Genomic DNA, 17,382 nt, shown 5'->3' on the forward strand with positions numbered 1-17,382 from the left:
AATCCCTGGCTATCGGGCTCTGGAGTGTTATCCCACCTCACTAAGCATCAGATTTTTACTATCAGTGACTTGATGAAGGGAAAGAAGAAATGAACAACTTTAGTTATCTGGACTACTGTTGTCTGGAATGTGGAGACAGGCTTTCTAGAAAAAGTAATGGTGTGAAAGCCAGATGAGATTAGGATTTTCTACAAGGAACTGACTTGTGGAGAGGGTACTTTCACTGTGGCACTTCATGAGAAATACCAAGGCTTGCTCCTGGCACATTTCCAACATTACCCCCCTTCTTTTCTCAAAAAAGATTAAAGGACTTAAACTTCTGCTTGGAAAGCCCCAGAGGTGAGTGTGCTGGTTTTGGAAGCACTTTGAACAATAGAATGCCCATGTTAACACGTTAAATCTACTAGCAAAAAAAGACCTTAATTTAAAAAAAACCTAAATTACTCTTTGAAGACTCTATTTCTATATTTACAGAACTATCATTCACATAATTCAATATTTTATAAATATAAATGTAGAATACCATTTGGTAACAAAATCTACTAAAATGGGCTTGAGGATGTCATCTTTCCTAGAAAAACAGCATTATTATTATCAGGAACATGGAAGTTATTTCAAATAACTGTTTTTCTCTCCTAAGGATGCACACATTACACAGTTATGTTGTTCATCATTTACAGAAACTAGTTTAAATGTTACTTATGATTTAAGAAACCCCACATTTACCAGCACATGTACAATTAAATTTTGGTTATATGTAATAAATGTAAAAATACATTTTAAGCAAAAGATATTTTAATATATAGTAAGGTTAAATGTTTCTGATTTTAAAAAGTAATCAGCTGACAATGAATTGTACTTACTTGTACTAAGGAAAAATAAAGTACATTATGCAAATACAGGAATCATAGGTTTATATGAAAATTCTTCTATATGGATAGTGTGCATCTTACCCTGGAAATCCCCACTACTTTCCACTTCTGCATGAACTCTTTAGTTTTCAGAATCAGAAAGGTAACATAAAAATGTAGCTATCATTTTTGTTTCTAGTGGATGGCCTTTAAGTCTTATATTGCATTTTAATGCAATATTTTAATTTTAATGTGACATTTTAATCTTCATTTAGGCAGCAGAAAACAGAGGCACCATCTTGTTAATGAAATCCTTATATTTTGACATGTGATATCAAAATAGTCACTATTACTGTGGTAAGGAGCTAAAGAGAATACATTAAAAAAGCAAGTCTATTATTTATTTTAAAATTTATTAAGTAAATGTAGGACATTACAAATCTTTCAGGGAAAACTTACCAATAAATACAAATGTTTTTATCACCTACCCTGTTATGTTCTGCTCTTCTTCTCATCTTGCCCATAAGATACTTTTTAAACAAAAGTAAGGCATTGATAAATCAGTGTTGGTTCAGAGATAAATTAAGGCACAATACTATCCTGTAATGATACCCAAACAGCACATGAAAATTTATGGAAATTTTGAACTGTATACATGGAAACCTATTTTGCTTGCTTTGGTAGACAAGTTGTTTTTTTTTTTTTTTTTTTTTTAGTTCTACAGATTTCATATTCAAAATAAATGAATTTCTGAACTGACCTGTAAAACTAGTAGTTATCACTACTTTTTGGATATTTTGTTACAGATAAAATGGTTTCAAGTGGAAACAGAGAGAGAATTTACATTTCCTCTACTTCCCTTCTTCTTAACCCTATTTTAATGCTACGAGGGACAAAGTAGCTGTATGTCCCTTACATACGAACACAAGAACAAGTGTTATCCTATATGCTGATGGCACTTCTGCTTTCAGACTGGTCAGGTTCACACTGGCCACAGTAGACAACGGATGCTGCCATCTACATTGAGACGGAACAGTTTCTTCTCAACAACACTTTGATTGAAGTAGAAATACATCAAGGGTACAGCGTGGCTAATTGTCATAAAATGAAGACGTACATGGAGCCAGCACCCAAATCATGAAGTAGAACAGAACCCCCAAAGCCCCTTTAATCATTAACCCCTCATCTTACCTGATAGATTTAATTAGAATGCCAGTGATTCACTTTGTCTGCTTTTGGACTTTATATAAATGGAGTCTGCACTGTAGTATTACCTTGTGTATGGTTTTTGTTCAATATTGTTTGTGAGACATCCAGCTCATTACTGTATAATTTTCATAGTATGGAATATATCACTCTTTATTTGTCATTCTACTGGTGAAGGATATTTGGGTTATTTCACATGTTGATGGAATCAGGTTGCTAATATTTAGTTTAAGAGTTTTCATATCTAAGAGATTGGCCTGTCATTATTCTTTTTTCATTTGGGTCAATTTTTGGTGTCAGTATGTTGCTGGGCAAGACTGTGAAATATATGGAAGAACTTTGAAAGGGTGTGTAAGAATGCCATTATTTTTTTCTTAAATATTTGGTAGAACTCACTGATGAAGCCATATGAGCATTGGGGTTTCTTTGTGGCATAGTTTGAAATTACAAGTTCAATTTCTTTAATAGATCTAGAACTACTGAGATTTTGTTTCTTCTTGTGTTGGCTTTTTAAAGTTTTTGCTTTTTTAAAAAAATTTTTTATTGTTATGTTAATCACCATATACTACATCATTAGTTTTTGATGCAGTGTTCCATGATTCATTGTTTGTTCATAACTAAAGTTTTTGCTTTTTAAAGTAGGCTCCACGCCCAACATGGGGTTTGAACCCACCACACTGAGATCAAGAGTCACATGTTCTACTGTCTGAGCCAGACACAAAGGTGCCCCTTTGTGTTGGTAATAGGAACATGTCCTTCCCTCTTAATGTTTCAATTTTATTGGTACCATGTAGGATCATTTTCTTTTTGCTTGAATAATTTCTTACAGTTTTTCATTCAGTGTGGGTCTGCTGATAACCAAGTGTGTTTTTTGGCGGGGGCAAGAGTTGTCTAAAAATATCTTCATTCACCTTCATTGTAAAAGGTATTTTTGCTGAGTATAAGAATTCTAGGGTAGCAGTTATTTTCTTTCAGTATTTTATTTATTTATTTATTTATTTATTTAATTAATTTTTATTTTAAGTAGGCTTTACTACTGTGATCACCACCCAGAGATCAAGAGTCGCATGCTCCACCAACTGGGCCAGCCAGGTGCCCCTTCTTTCAGCAGTTTTTTTTTTTTTAAAGATTTTATTTATTTATTTGACAGAGAGAGACACAGTGAGAGAGGGAACACAAGCAGGGGAATGGGCGAGGGAGATGCAGGCTTCCTGCTGAGCAGGGAGCCCAATGAGGGACTCCATCCCAGGACTCTGGGACCATGACCTGAGCTGAAGGCAGATGACTGAGCCACCCAGGCACCTCTCTTTCAGCGTTTTAAAGATATCATTCTTTTTTTACAGTTGGCAAGTAAACTTATCAGTCTTACAGTCGCTGCTTTTCAGATTTTCTCTTTGTATTTGTTTTTCAGCAGGTTTACTGTAACGTATGTAGGCTTAGTTTACTTCCAATCTATCCTGGTTTGTGGTTCATTGACTTTCTTGATGGTTCTTGTCAGTTTGAGAGAATTCTTGGCCATTTTGCTTTGCAAATAATATTTCTACCCATTCTTTCTTTTCTCTTTCAGCCTCATATGACTTTTACCCTCTTTTCTGTTTTGCATTTAAAAAAAAAAAAAGTGTGCTGCTTCCTGATTCCAGTTCTGCACACAGGGAGTTTGTAAGTTGCCACTCTGTCCTAACAACAAATGAAAATGAAAAGTCAAACACACTGAAAAATCAACAAATCTTTTCAAATCCGTAAGAGAAGTGAGGTCACAGGGCACACTGCTGCCCACCCCCCACCCCCTCCCCGCAAAGTAGAGACTGACAGGCAAATACAGAGAATCACAAGATACCAGGTCAGACACTCATGAGCTGAAATCTCCTTGGGAATCAGTGCTGGGGTAGGAAAACCAGAACTGTAATTGATGAATTGCTGGAGGTACAGTGGGCAGGTCTGAGTTAAAAACTCTGGGGGGATGGGGGCGCCTGGGTGGCTCAGTCGTCTGCCTTTGGCTCAGGTCACGATCTCAGGGTCCTGGGATAGAGCCCCACATCGGGCTCCCTGCTCTGCAGGAAGCCTGCTTCTCCCTCTCCCACTCCCCCTGCTTGTGCTCTGTCCCTCTTTGTCTCTGTGTCTCTCTGTCAAATAAGTAAAACCTTAAAAAAAAACCAAAACTCTAGGGGGACCCAGCTGTAGAGGGCTCCCCTTACTTTTGTGAGTTTTACCTCCAGGCGCTCAACCAGGTTCTCACAGTAAATATCAGAGAAAAAGTCTCCTGTGCTTCTGGCAGAGGGAGAGGAAAAGAAACCATTTTGAAATGGACCAGAGTACTCTGTTTTTCTTAATAAGGCCTGCCCTCGGGGGAAACTAGTTAACCAGAGCCTAACCTGATGGGTATTATCAGAGCCTAATCTGGTGAAGGGAATTATCAAATTCTAGCCCACTCTCACCGGCCTGTCCTACCTAAGTGGGGAGAGAAGAACTGAGAAACGCTTAGGTTCACAGCCCAGAGGCACAGGCTCACTAAAGACGGAGGCCTTAACGGGAGGACTATGGAATATTTGCCACCTCCCACACACTTACTGCCACATTATTAAAGTCCTATTTACAATAGTTCCTTTACCCAGCACATAATACCCGGCTATCAAGAAAAAATTGCAAGGCATACCAAATGGCAAAAAAATATAATTTGAAGAGACAGAACAAGCAGTAGAACCAGGCATGGCAGGGATATTGGAACTATCAGACTGGGAATTCTGATATTGGAATTATCAGACTGGGAATTATCAGACTGGGAATTCTGATAGTGGAATTATCAGACTGGGAATTATCAGACTGGGAATTCTGATAGTGGAATCATCAGACTGGGAATTATCAGACTGGGAATTCGTATGATGGATATGCTGAGGACTCTAATGGATAAAGTAGACGGCATGCAAGAACAGACAGGTGATGTAAGAAGAGAGATGAAAATCCCAAGAAAGAACTGAAAAGGAACAGTAGAGATGAAATACACTGTACAGAAAGGAAGAATGCCTTTAATGGGCTAATTAATAGATTGGATATGGCTGAGGAAAGAATCTCTGAACTTGACGATATCTCAATTGAAACTTCCAGAAATGAAAAGCAAACAGAAAACACTGGGGAAAAAAAAAACAAAAACAGAACAATAACCCAGAACACAATATCCAAAACTGTGGGACAACTACAAAATGTCTGACATATGCATAATGGGCATACCAGAAGGAGAAGAGAGGGAGAAAGAAAACAGAAGAAATCTTTGAAACCATAATGATTGAGGATTTCCCCAAATTAATATGAGACACCAAACCACAGATCTAAGAAGCCCAGAGAATGCCAATCAGGATAAATGCCAGAAAAAATACACATATTATTTTCAAACTATAGAAAATCAAACATAAAGAGAAAAATCCTGAAAGCCAGAGGGAAAAAATTTCTTACTACAGAGATAAGAACTACTTCCAACTTCTCTTCAGAAATCATGCAAGTAAGAGCAGAGTGCAGAGACAAAAAGTGTGGAGAGAAATATTTCACTAACTTAGAAATCTGTAACCTGTGAAATTACCCTTCAAAAGTGAAGGAGAAATAAAGACTTTCTTAGGTAAACAAAAATTGAATGTATTTGTTGCTAGTAGACTTGCCTTACAAGAAGTGTTAATGGAGAGAAGGAAAATAATATTGGTCAGAAACTCAGATTTATATAAAGAAAGGAAAAGCATTGAAGAAAGAATAAGTGAAGGTAAAATAAAAACTTCTACTTTTCTTACTCTTTAAGTAATTTTTTAAAAATAATATCAACAATGTGTTTATGTATGCTTGTGTATATATTATATATATGCTTATATATAAGTGAAATGAATGACAGTAATAATACAAGGAATGAAAGGACTTAGGATTATTTTGTTATTATAAGATAATTACACTACCTTTGAAGCATTCTAGTGTTTGTGAAAGTGTACTTGGGTTAGCTGTAAATATATATTTGAAACTCTGGTTAAAAAAAAAGTAAAATTGATATGCTAAGAAAGGAAAGAAAATGGAATCATAAAATTCTTATTTAAAACCACAAAAAGAAGGGGCAACTGGGTGGCTCAGTTGTTAAGTGTCTGCCTTCAGCTCAGGTCATGATCTCAGGGTCCTGGGATTGAGCCCTGTGTCAGGCTCCCTGCTCCATGGGAGGCCTGCTTCTCCCTCTCCCACTGCCCCTGCTTGTGTTCCCTCTCTCGCTGTGTCTCTCTCTCTCTGTCAAATAAATAAATAAAATCTTTAAAAAAAATGGACATAAAATCAGTAAGGACATAGTTGAACTCAATAACATCATCTATCAACTGGATATAACTGACATCTGTAAACTACTTCATCCGGTGACAGCAGAAAACACAATCTTCACAAGCTCACATGGAACATTCACCAAGATAGACCACATTCTGGGCCATAAAACACACCTTAACAAATTCAAAAGAACGGAAATCAGAAAATGTCTCCTCTTAGATCACAATGGAATTAAACTAGAAATCAGTAACAGAAAGATAAATGGAATATCTCAAAATAGGTGAAGATTAAAAAAACTTCTACATAATGCATGGGTCAAAGAAGAAATCTCAAGAAAAAGTACAAAGTATTTTAAACTAAATGAAAATGAAAATACAGCTTATAAAAATTTGTGGGAGGCAGCAAAAACAGTACTTAGTGGGAAATTTACAGCATTGAATACATACATCAGAAAAGGAAGATCTAAAACCAGTCACCTAAGCTTCTACATTAAGAAACTAGAAAAAGAACAAATTAAATCCAAAGTAAAAAGAAGAAAAGAAATAAGAGAACCAAAAAACAAAAACAAACAAAAACACTAATGAAATTAAAAACAGGAAATCAACAGAAAAATAAACATAACCAAAAGCTGGTTCTTTATAAAGATCAATAAAACCAATAAGCCACCAGCCAGGCTAACTAAGAAAAACAGAGAGAAGACACAAATTACTACTATCAGAAATGAAAGAGGATGTGGACATCACTACAGATCTCATGGACATTAAAAGGATAATAATAAAGGAATACTGCGAACAACTCTATGCACACAAATTTGATAAATGAAATGGACCAATTCCAGGGTGCCTGGCTGACTCAACTGGTAGAGCATGTGACTCTTGATCTTGGGGTGGTGAGTTCAAGTCCCATGTTGGGTGTACAGATTACTTAAAAAAAAAAGAAGAAAGAAAAGAAACTAACCAATTTCTTGATACAATCTGCCAAAACTCAGAATCAGAATAGGCCTATATTTACTGAATCAAAATATTAAGAACTTTTTGAAACAGAAAGCACTAGGTCCAGTGTGTTCACTGATGAATTCTTATCAAAACTTAAGGAAGATATACCAATTTTCTGCAGTCTTTCAGAAGACAGAAACTGAGGCCAGCATTACCCTAATACTAAAACCAGTTACAAACATTACAAGAAAACTACAGACCATTATGTCTCATGAACAGACCATCACACAGTCAAAAATCTGCATATAACTTTTGACTTCCCCAAAACTTAACTACTAACAGCCTACTATTGACCGAAAGCTTTATGAATAACATAGTTGACTAACACATATTTTGTATATGTATAATATGCCATATTCTTATAGTAAGCTAGAGAAAAGACAGTATTATTAAGAAAATCATAAGGGAGAAAAAATACATTTACAGTACTAGACTGTAAAAAAAAAAAACCCATGTATAAGTGGACTTGTGCAGTTCAAACCCATGTTGTTCAAGGGTCAACTGTAATTGAATCCTGGCTACCCCTAAGATACCTACCGCTAAGATAAGATTCCCTGCTAAGCTTCTTTTTTTTTTTTAAAAAAAGATTTTATTTATTTATTTGAGAGAGAGAATGAGATATATATATATAGAGAGAGCATGAGGGTCAGAGGGAGAAGCAGACTCCCCGCTGAGCCGGGAGCCCGATGCGCGGGACTCGATCCCGGGACTCCGGGATCATGCCCTGAGCCGAAGGCAGTCGCCCAACCGACTGAGCCACCCAGGCGCCCCCCTGCTAGGCTTCTAAGTGGAGGCTTTTCATTTTTGTTCTCACAAACTTCTGTACCTTACAGCCTGGAGGTAGGACAGGTATCTTATTTGCTTTTCATTTTTACTCTCAAAGGAAGTATCTTTGCAGTTTACCTACTTGAATATATTCACTAAAACACATTTTTTAAAAATTTTATTGGGACCCATCCCTCAGATTATTTATTTCCCCCTTCAGTCCAGTATGTCCTTTCTCCCCTTCTCTGGTTTGGATTCTATGGTCCATCACTATAATCATCCTTCACAAGTAGCTGTAAAATACTTGTCCTTTTTCCTTAAGGATCTAGAAAAACCCAGCCCTGTTTCTACTTCTCTGATACTTTACACTGGCTCCTGAATAGTTGCTCCTGGCTGGAGAAAAAATTCACTTGTGTTAACTAGCTCTCTTTATTTGTTTTTTAAAAGTTTTTATTCAAATTCCAGTTAGTTAACATATAGTGAACTAGCTCTCTTTAAGTTCACAATTACTGTTCTCCAACTGGCTTTCGAAATTGCTTAGCAATCCTGCAATTCCCTCAGTAATTCATCCTGCCATTCTCAAAGACAACCATTTCTACCTTCTTTCTCCTCAAACCTTTAACACTTCCCATATGCCAGCCAAGTTAATTTCTGTGTTTCATACTTCACTGAGAAAATAGAAGGAATTAAATGGAAACCCCCTAATCTTCCCACCACTAAATCTACTGAATCACCTCCATAGGCATCTATTCTCTGCCTTCTCCCCTATTATAAGAGGCCAGTTCCCTCCATTTGTGCTCTGAATCTCAACCCCTCTTGCCTTCTCAAGGAGTTCACTTGCACAATTTTTGCTTGTTACCACTGCTGCATCATCACCTTCTTTCATTTTACTGGCTTATTCTCCTTAGCTTATGAGCATGATCTAATTTCTCCCATTACAAATCAAGATAAACAAAACCCTCCTGTGACCCCCTGTTATTTTCTAGCTCCCAGTACTTCTGCTCTCCTTCATGGCAAAATGTCTTGAAAGGGCTGTCATCTCCAGTCACTGTCTCTCTTTCACCCACTCCAATCAGGTTTGCATTTCCATCAAGCCACTGAAACTACTATTGAGGTCATCAGTGACTTTAATCTTCCTGTGGGTTTCAGATCCATCCTCATCTTGACCTATGAGTAGCAACTGACCCTCCTTAGAAGGCTCTTCTCCTTGCTTCCATGAAACCACTCTCTTGGTTTCCCTACTATCTCACTGTACACTCCTCCTGATCCTGTTAGTAGTTGTTCTTGCTCTGTTGGATTTTCAAGTATGGGGAGTGTCCCAGGGTTCAGATTTGGATCCACTTCTCCATGGTTCCTCTCTCTCCAGGCCATCTCATTTAGTCCCATGGCTTTATCCAAATAGTGATGACTCCATAATCTAGCCTGAGATCCAGATAACTAACTCCTTACTTAACATTTCCATAGGTAGCTCTCAGACATCTTGAATTTAACACACCTAAAACAAAAATATAGATTACCCTCGCAAACTTGTTCTTTACTTTCTCACTATTGTCCAGGTATTGCAGTCAGAAATCTCAGTGACATCTTTGGTTTATCCCTTTCCCTCACTCTTCACACCCAATCTGTCATGCGAATTCTACTTCCAACTATGTCGCAGATCTGATCCTTTCCCTGTATTTTTGTCCAGGCTGCCATTATCTCTTGCTTGGACCACTGCACTCATTAGCTTCTGCCTTCAGCCTCTACTCAGCTCCTTTTCAAAAACATTCTTACAAAGCACAAGTATATCCAATATAAATTGGATTAAGCCATTGTACTATAACTATTCTAACTATTCAAAGGCTTCCCTTTCTAACTTTTAATCATAGTGTACAAAGCTCTATATGATCTGGCTACACCCATCTCCAATTTCATCTTTTGATAGTGTCTCAACCATACTGGTCATTTTTTTCCCAGTTCCTTGAACACAGCACTATTTCTCATCTCATTGCTTATGCACATACTGCTTTTTTCTCTCTTTTGTTTTCACATGGTTAAAGCCTATTCTTCCTGGTTTTCAGGTAAAATGCTACCTCAGAGATGTCTTCCAAAGCAAACCATAAAGATAATCCCCCTAACTAAAGTACGTCTTCCTCAGCCCTACTTTCTCAACTTGTTTGTTTCCCTGACTGGCTGTAAGCTCTGTTCTGTCAGTCTCATTCATGCTTAGCACAAAATAGGTCCTCCATAAATGTAGGTTGAATGGTGAATGACTTTACAATCTTCAGAAAGGGATGGCTTCTCCACACTTACAGATCACTTGGAAGACTTGGTGAGGTTTGTGGGTAAGAGCTGCTGCCCAAAGAGCCAGATATGGATGTAAACACTGTAGAGCTTTTTAGCCCATATACACAAGACACAACTTTTTTGCATTTTTATTTATTCCATATATTGTACCTTGGATATAAATAAGGACATTATGAGAAACAAAGTCAAATACCTTGCTGAGGTCAAGATGCACAAGACTATACAATTCTCCTGATCAACAACATATAATAGCTCTATGAAAAGGACTTTAGGTTAGTTTGGCATATAGTCTCAGTAAATTCATGCTGTTTTGGGGGACTCATCCTTTCAATGTAATTGGCAAACTTGCATGGAATTGGTATCAAGCTTGCAATTCATTAATTCATTCAATTAATGTTGAGTACTTATCATACACCAGGCATTCTTCAAATACCGGAGACACATTGGTTGAAAAGGATAGACAACATTCTCTCTCATGGAGCTGAGTCTAGTGAAAGAGACAGACAATAAAAAACAAGAAAATGAGTATTGATAAGAGTAATTATGAAAAAGAAAAACCAGGGAGATCTTAGGGAATTAGAGGAGTTACTTTGGATTGAGTAGTCAGAAAAGGCCAACCAAGAGGCTTTATATAGATTTAGAATGGTAATGCACATTTTGTCATAACTATTGGCTTCTCATTTTTGAAAATCAGGACATTTATCCAACTCTAATCTGTCGCCTCTCCATGATTTTCTTGAGGATTACACCACAACACTGTTTCAGTAGTATGACAAATAAAACAAAATGGTCTCCAAATTTGGTATATAGCATTTACCTCCTAAGATCTGAATACTTTTGTAGTGTCTGCAAGAAACCAGAATTCTAACTTTTAAAATCATTGGTCAATGGTTAACTGAAGAGTTTCCCTCTCTTAGATAACACTAGGAACCAATTATTTTCAAGAAATGGCAGTTCTTGTTCTTCTTCCATTAGTATGAAAAGTTTAGTTATGAGGAGGTTCAAACTAAGTATCAAACAAAGCTGTAAATTACTATAAAAATCAAATATATACTAAAAGACACGAGTGAAGTTGCAAAGGGTAAATAAAATATTTTACAAAATCTAAATTATTTATGTAATGAAAATTAACTTATTGGACTAATTTACTTACTAGGCTTTTGAAAAAAAAACTTAAATTCAAGTTTTGGTAAACAAAAAGTAAAATTACCTTACCAGTCTTCACTAAGGCAAAAGTAATAATCAAAAGTGGTTTCTGCCTTCTACTGCAGTTTTAGGTAAATGATGCATGTCATGGTAACTTATATATTTACTAGAAAACAAAAGTATGGGGAAGGAGGTTATCCACAGTTACCCATGCTTTAGTTATTCAGGGGCTTATTTTAATTCTCTTTGAACTTTCTTTTATTTTTATTTTAATTTTTTAAAAAGATTTATTTATTTGAGAGAGCGAGAATGAGAGAGGGAGAGTACATAAGAGGGGGGAGGGTTAGAGGGAGAAGCAGGCTCCCCGCCGAGCAGGGAGCCCGATGAGGGACTCGATCCAGGGACTCCAGGATCATGACCTAAGCCGAAGGCAGTCGCCCAACCAACTGAGCCACCCAGGCGCCTCCTCTTTGAACTTTCATAATACTAAGTGCTAAAGCACTTTCAGGTTTACTATTACATAATTTTTATAAAATCCTGTAAGGAATAGAGAGCATGTTATTATTTCCATGCTTTTTGATGGTAAGACAAAAAGGAATTTGCTAGAAAGGGAATTGTATTTATAAAATTCATATAAAAAAGAAATTAGGAAATGATTTACATTATGACAAGCATCCATCTCAGGTTCAATACTTAATACATGACGGAGATTTATGAGCAGAGGAAGCTAAAAATTTAAAGGACTGTCAAGTAATTTTCAGAAATGAAGATAAAGTATCCATAAAACCGTAAAGTCAATGAGAAATCATTAGATTTACTTAGCAATGTACATGTTACATAAGATACAACATTTTCAGTTTCAATGAAAATGCATGTCCTAAAAATATCTAAGGTTGGAAATGCCAACAATTAAAAAAGGGGTTATTTTTCCAGTAAGAATAGTTTTAAAAGTTTTCATTTTATTTTATTTTAAGATTTTACTTATTCATTTGAGAGAGAGAGAGAGAGAGAGAGAGAGAGAGAGAGACAAAGGGAGAGCATGAGCATGGGGGAGAAGCAGAGGGAGAGGGAGAAGCAGACTCCCTGCTGAGCTGGGAGTCCGACATGGGGCTCGATTCCAGAACCTGTAGATCATGACCTGAGCTGAAGGCAGATGTTTAACCATCTGAGCCACCCAGGCGCCCCTAAAAAATTTTTAAAGTAGACTATCAACAAATGATAACCCTAAATTACATCACTGACAAAAAAATTTAATATCTATTACATATAACACAAAATGCCAGTTTATAGAAAACAAATTTTACTACATTAAAGTCCCTCAAGAAATCTATTCACCCAATGTTCTAACTGAAATAAATATAATGGATTAGTCTTTAGTGTAATAAAAGGATATTAAAATAGTAATATGCTTTTCTATATAGATATGTTTTGGACCGAATTTTCCAGCTATTACTGAAGACTCTTAAGGAAAGCAAATTATTTACACCTGTCACCACACCGAACTGAAGGAATTATTTATATACTATCAAAAAACATAATAAACCTTTTTATATCGTGTTAAGTTCGCATTAACTGTCATGTACTTTATGAATGGTGTGGTCTTACAGTGAATAGAAATTTTTTAAGATTTTTCTTAAACATGCAAAGTAAACTATAAAGAAGGCAATCAAAGCAAAGTTTCCTGTAGTTAGTTCTGAAGGGAAAATATGAAAGACTGATGTGCCACTCAAAGATTGTGATTGGAGTGCAAATTCCACAGATAAAATGCATGTAGAACATCCATTTGTAGTGTGAAAATAGCCTAAAATACATTTTGCCAAGATGCAGAAATATGCCAGATACATTATTTTTTATTACTAGCAAATACCTTTAATATTATTTTTTAAACGTACTGAAATGAAATAGTAATGAAAACAAGCACACTGTAAAGTTACATTAGAAGTTTCAAACACATATCTACTCATATGAAAAGCTAAATTTATTTCATAGTTTGCTTATAAAAGAGTTAACATCCAAGACAAAGTGGGAATTTTGTTACCTAGCCAATCTGGAGAATTTTAGGAATTAGAATTGCTAATTACAAAACTTTTCAAACATACATTCTTTATACAAAAATAGTTAAGGAATTGGTAACTAGCACAAAATGTTCATTGTAGTTAGCTCTCACAGTTCAAAGATCAATAAGGTGGTGTCTAGAGAAAGTTTTGTCCTTAAAGTTCAAATAATGGTCTAAAATAGGTTATCTTAGGGCGCCTGGGTGGCTCAGTTGGTTAAACGACTGCCTTCAGCTCAGGTCATGATCCTGGAGTCCCGGGATCGAGTCCCACATCGGGCTTCCTGCTCAGCAGGGAGTCTGCTTCTCCCTCTGACCCTCTTCCCTCTCGTGCTTTCTATCTCTCATTCTCTCTTTCTCTCAAATAAATAAATAAAATCTTTAAAAAAATAAAATAAAATAAAATAGGTTATCTTAAAAATCGGGGTCATGACAAGACAATTCAATACATAGTCATTTCATCTCCCCAAACTTTATCAGAGACTATTTATTTGAACCAGTATTTTTCTTCTGTGAAAAACAATCCCAGGACCCTGGGACCATGACCTGAGCCGAAGGCAGACACTTAACTGAGCCACCCAGGCGTCCCCAAAAAGGAATTTGATAGCAACTTGAATTGAGACTCCATTAAAAATTACTTACAATTTCATTCAGGTTGTAAATCCGTTTGATGTTTAGCAAAGTATTCTTTCAAAAGGGGTGACTGGTGCAAACAAATGAAGTCAAGGACACCCATGTATAAAGTTAGATACTGCTACCATTCAAGCATCGTTCTTGGCAGTAATTCAGCAAAATTGCTAGCTATGGCATTTATGGGTTTCTGGAAAATTTTAATTTCTGGCTTACTTTAGAAACACAGGCATAATTTCAAATTAGCTTTTCATTACTTTGCAAACTTAGTTTTTTGTTAAGTCAAATACTTAAACCTGTACTCTTTTTATTTGTTTAAAAAGAGTGAATATGGGAGTTTTATGGCCTGTTTTGGAAGAACACACTCAGTTTCAGTGATTAGTTTGTCTTGTCTTTAAAGAATCTATAGTGTGCCTTAAAAATCATTGTGAAAATAAACATGAAGTCTTATTGACATTAAGGTATTAACAGCATACTAAGGGAGACTCCCTTGAAATATACTGTGCATCTTTTTTTTTTTAAAGATTTTATTTATTTATTTCAGAGAGAGAGAGAATGAGAGATAGAAAGCACGAGAGGGAAGAGGGTCAGAGGGAGAAGCAGACTCCCTGCTGAGCAGGAAGCCTGATGTGGGACTCGATCCCGGGACTCCAGGATCATGACCCGAGCCGAAGGCAGTCGCTTAACCAACTGAGCCACCCAGGCGCCCCAATATACTGTGTATCTTACTAGCTGTTGCCTTTTAAAAAAATCACTAGCATTTAGATAAATGGATTCACAAATTGATAAAAATTATCACAATAAAAATATTTATATTCATTCATCTGGTAACGAATATTCTCCTTTTACTGTATTTCAAAGCAAATGAGAGCCATAACAGTTTCTTTAAACTGTCTCTGAAATATATTCATTTCATAGCAACCATCTCTTTTTAGTAAAAGTAAACTAAATAGGTAATTTATATAAATTATATTCCTTAAATAACATAGTACATTTTAATGAATATATTCTTCCTCATTTCCTTTTGCTTGGATAGAGAATATATAGTATTTTTTTTTTAAAGATTTTATTTATTTATTTGACAGAGAGAGACACAGCGAGAGAGGGAACACAAGCAGGGGGAGTGAGAGAGGGAAAGCAGGCTTCCCGCAGAGCAGGGAGCCCGATGCGGGGCTCGATCCCAGGACCCTGGGATCATGACCTGAGCTGAAGGCAGACACTTAATGACTGAGCCACCCAGGCACCCCTATAGTGTTTCAAAATGAAAATAAATACACATAGCCAGAAACAAAACAAAAACAAGTATGCAAAAACATTTTATTTATAATAGATCAACATTTTTGACATGAAAGGTAGCCACTTTCAATTTCTCAGGAATGCCTAGAATCCAACAGTTTCTGAAAGACTCGTTAATTTTAGCAATTATGTCACTATAGGTAAAAGAAATAATTTCAGAATGAACTTTTTAAATGGCTTTGTTTATGGCAACTTATTTTATAAGCTTGACTGTGTGGTAAGCTAGCTTTCCCAGGAAGTGAATGTAATCCAACTATGTTCCAAGTGTATTAAACCAGTTTATACAACAAACATGAGAATCACCTATGTGCATCAACTGTGCTCAAACAAGAATTCTCTTTATCAAAATATTCATTTTTCAAAAAGGCCTCACATTAACCCCTCAAACCAATCATCCACTTCTATGTCCGGTACCACTCTTTTCTACCTCAAGTTGCATTACTTTATAGACAATTGTCAAATTCCAGTGGAACTGTACACTGACTTAAGACTCTATGTAATATATATCAAACACAAGAATAGTCACTGACTTTAAGGGACAAGGTGTTAACTAACCAATAATAATTTAGCTAATGTCATTTTTAGTTTAGAGGGAAAAAAGCAGCCCCCAAATGTCCTTAACTTTTCGGTACTTCTCTGTAACACACAGAATGAAAAGATAATCTCTGAAATTAAAATCATTAAAAAATATCTTAAATAAAATATTTTACATAAATAAGTGTTAAACTTCAAATTCAAACCATATTTTCCTGTGTATTTAAATTTGGGAAGGAATTTCACAATTATCACCTCTTTTAATTTACATTTATTTTTGAGTATTTAAATCTACTACACATCAGTTTGCAAAATTCACCTTGGTTACCACTCCCTGTGTTTATGTGCTGTCTTTCTTCAGGTAAGTCCATTATATGCATGTAAGTGCTGGGGAGGTTTGAATAGCACTTAAAGAATATTCATGAGAGCTCTGAAATGTGGAAAGTTTCATTATAATCTACTTACTGTAGGATTTGTAACTCAAATTCATCACAGCATTATAAAATACTGTGTGAATGGAATGCACACAATTCCTACAGACACACAAACTGAAGTCCAAAAGGCACAGAGTAATGCTGGTGGCTCTTTCTAGTCAGTTAAGAAACAATAAAAAGTCTGCATTATTCTTTCATAATTTAAATACTTAAGTAATCTCCACTTTTATTACTTTATAACAATGACTTCAAATTTACATTATTTTAAGTACCATCGTAATAGCTTAGTGTATAATACAGATAGATATTTGCTAATATCCCATCCAAAAATTAAAAAAAAAACCTCTTCACTATATATATATATATAAAAAAAATTATTCTGAAAGACAAGAACATAGAAGAGGGACTAGGTACAGACTATAAACTCAATTTTCTATCACCACAGTTGTAACTCCAAAATTAACAGATATACAGCAATAATCAAAAGCAGTGCAAATATCTTTGGAGGTTAGGATAAAATTATAATGCAAGAACATAAAACAAGGATAAAAAAGGCAAGTACTTCAAGTACAAGGAACCAGTCTGCTTGAGTCCATCTTAGTGTTTACTGGGGGCTTCCTTCCTGCTTTTACTTCTTTCTCTGAAACACATTGGCCAACATGGCACCTGATGTTGTCAACTGGCCCATTTTGTTCAAAAACTTGGTCTTTGTATCTTCACTCACTAAGCTTGCAGCAATTGACATTGAGCTAGGAAAGAAATTTTAAAATTCAAGTAAAGCAATTAAAAAACTAAAATATCCATTTTTTCATTTCTTCAGTAGTAATAATGTTAATAAATACATTCTGAACTGATATCACAAAAGGGAAACTAATATTTACGGACAGCAGTTTTTATGGACCATACTA

The 17,382-nt window shown here is 35.8% G+C and overlaps 1 protein-coding gene across 5 annotated transcripts in view; it reads right to left on the reverse strand.

Annotated features, from left to right (window-relative positions):
* Positions 1-10,514: 10,514 nt before the first annotated feature.
* Positions 10,515-17,382, reverse strand: part of RELCH (RAB11 binding and LisH domain, coiled-coil and HEAT repeat containing) — a 108,088-nt gene continuing 101,220 nt past the window's right edge. For 4 of the 5 annotated variants that reach the window (XM_025886462.2, XM_073898089.1, XM_025886456.2 and 1 more), the window contains one exon: positions 15,511-17,223. In XM_025886462.2, the coding sequence (XP_025742247.1) occupies positions 17,103-17,223 (121 nt within the window). In that variant the 3' untranslated portion in view covers positions 15,511-17,102. Of the gene's footprint in view, positions 10,869-15,510; positions 17,224-17,382 lie in introns of those variants that run through there. The other variant, XM_073898090.1, reaches the window with a different exon arrangement.

The sequence above is a fragment of the Callorhinus ursinus genome, unplaced genomic scaffold (genome assembly GCF_003265705.2).
Source record: "Callorhinus ursinus isolate GAN/ISIS: 27379988/994484 unplaced genomic scaffold, GSC_fseal_2.0 scaffold11, whole genome shotgun sequence".
In the NCBI taxonomy this organism is placed as follows: Eukaryota; Metazoa; Chordata; class Mammalia; order Carnivora; family Otariidae; genus Callorhinus; species Callorhinus ursinus.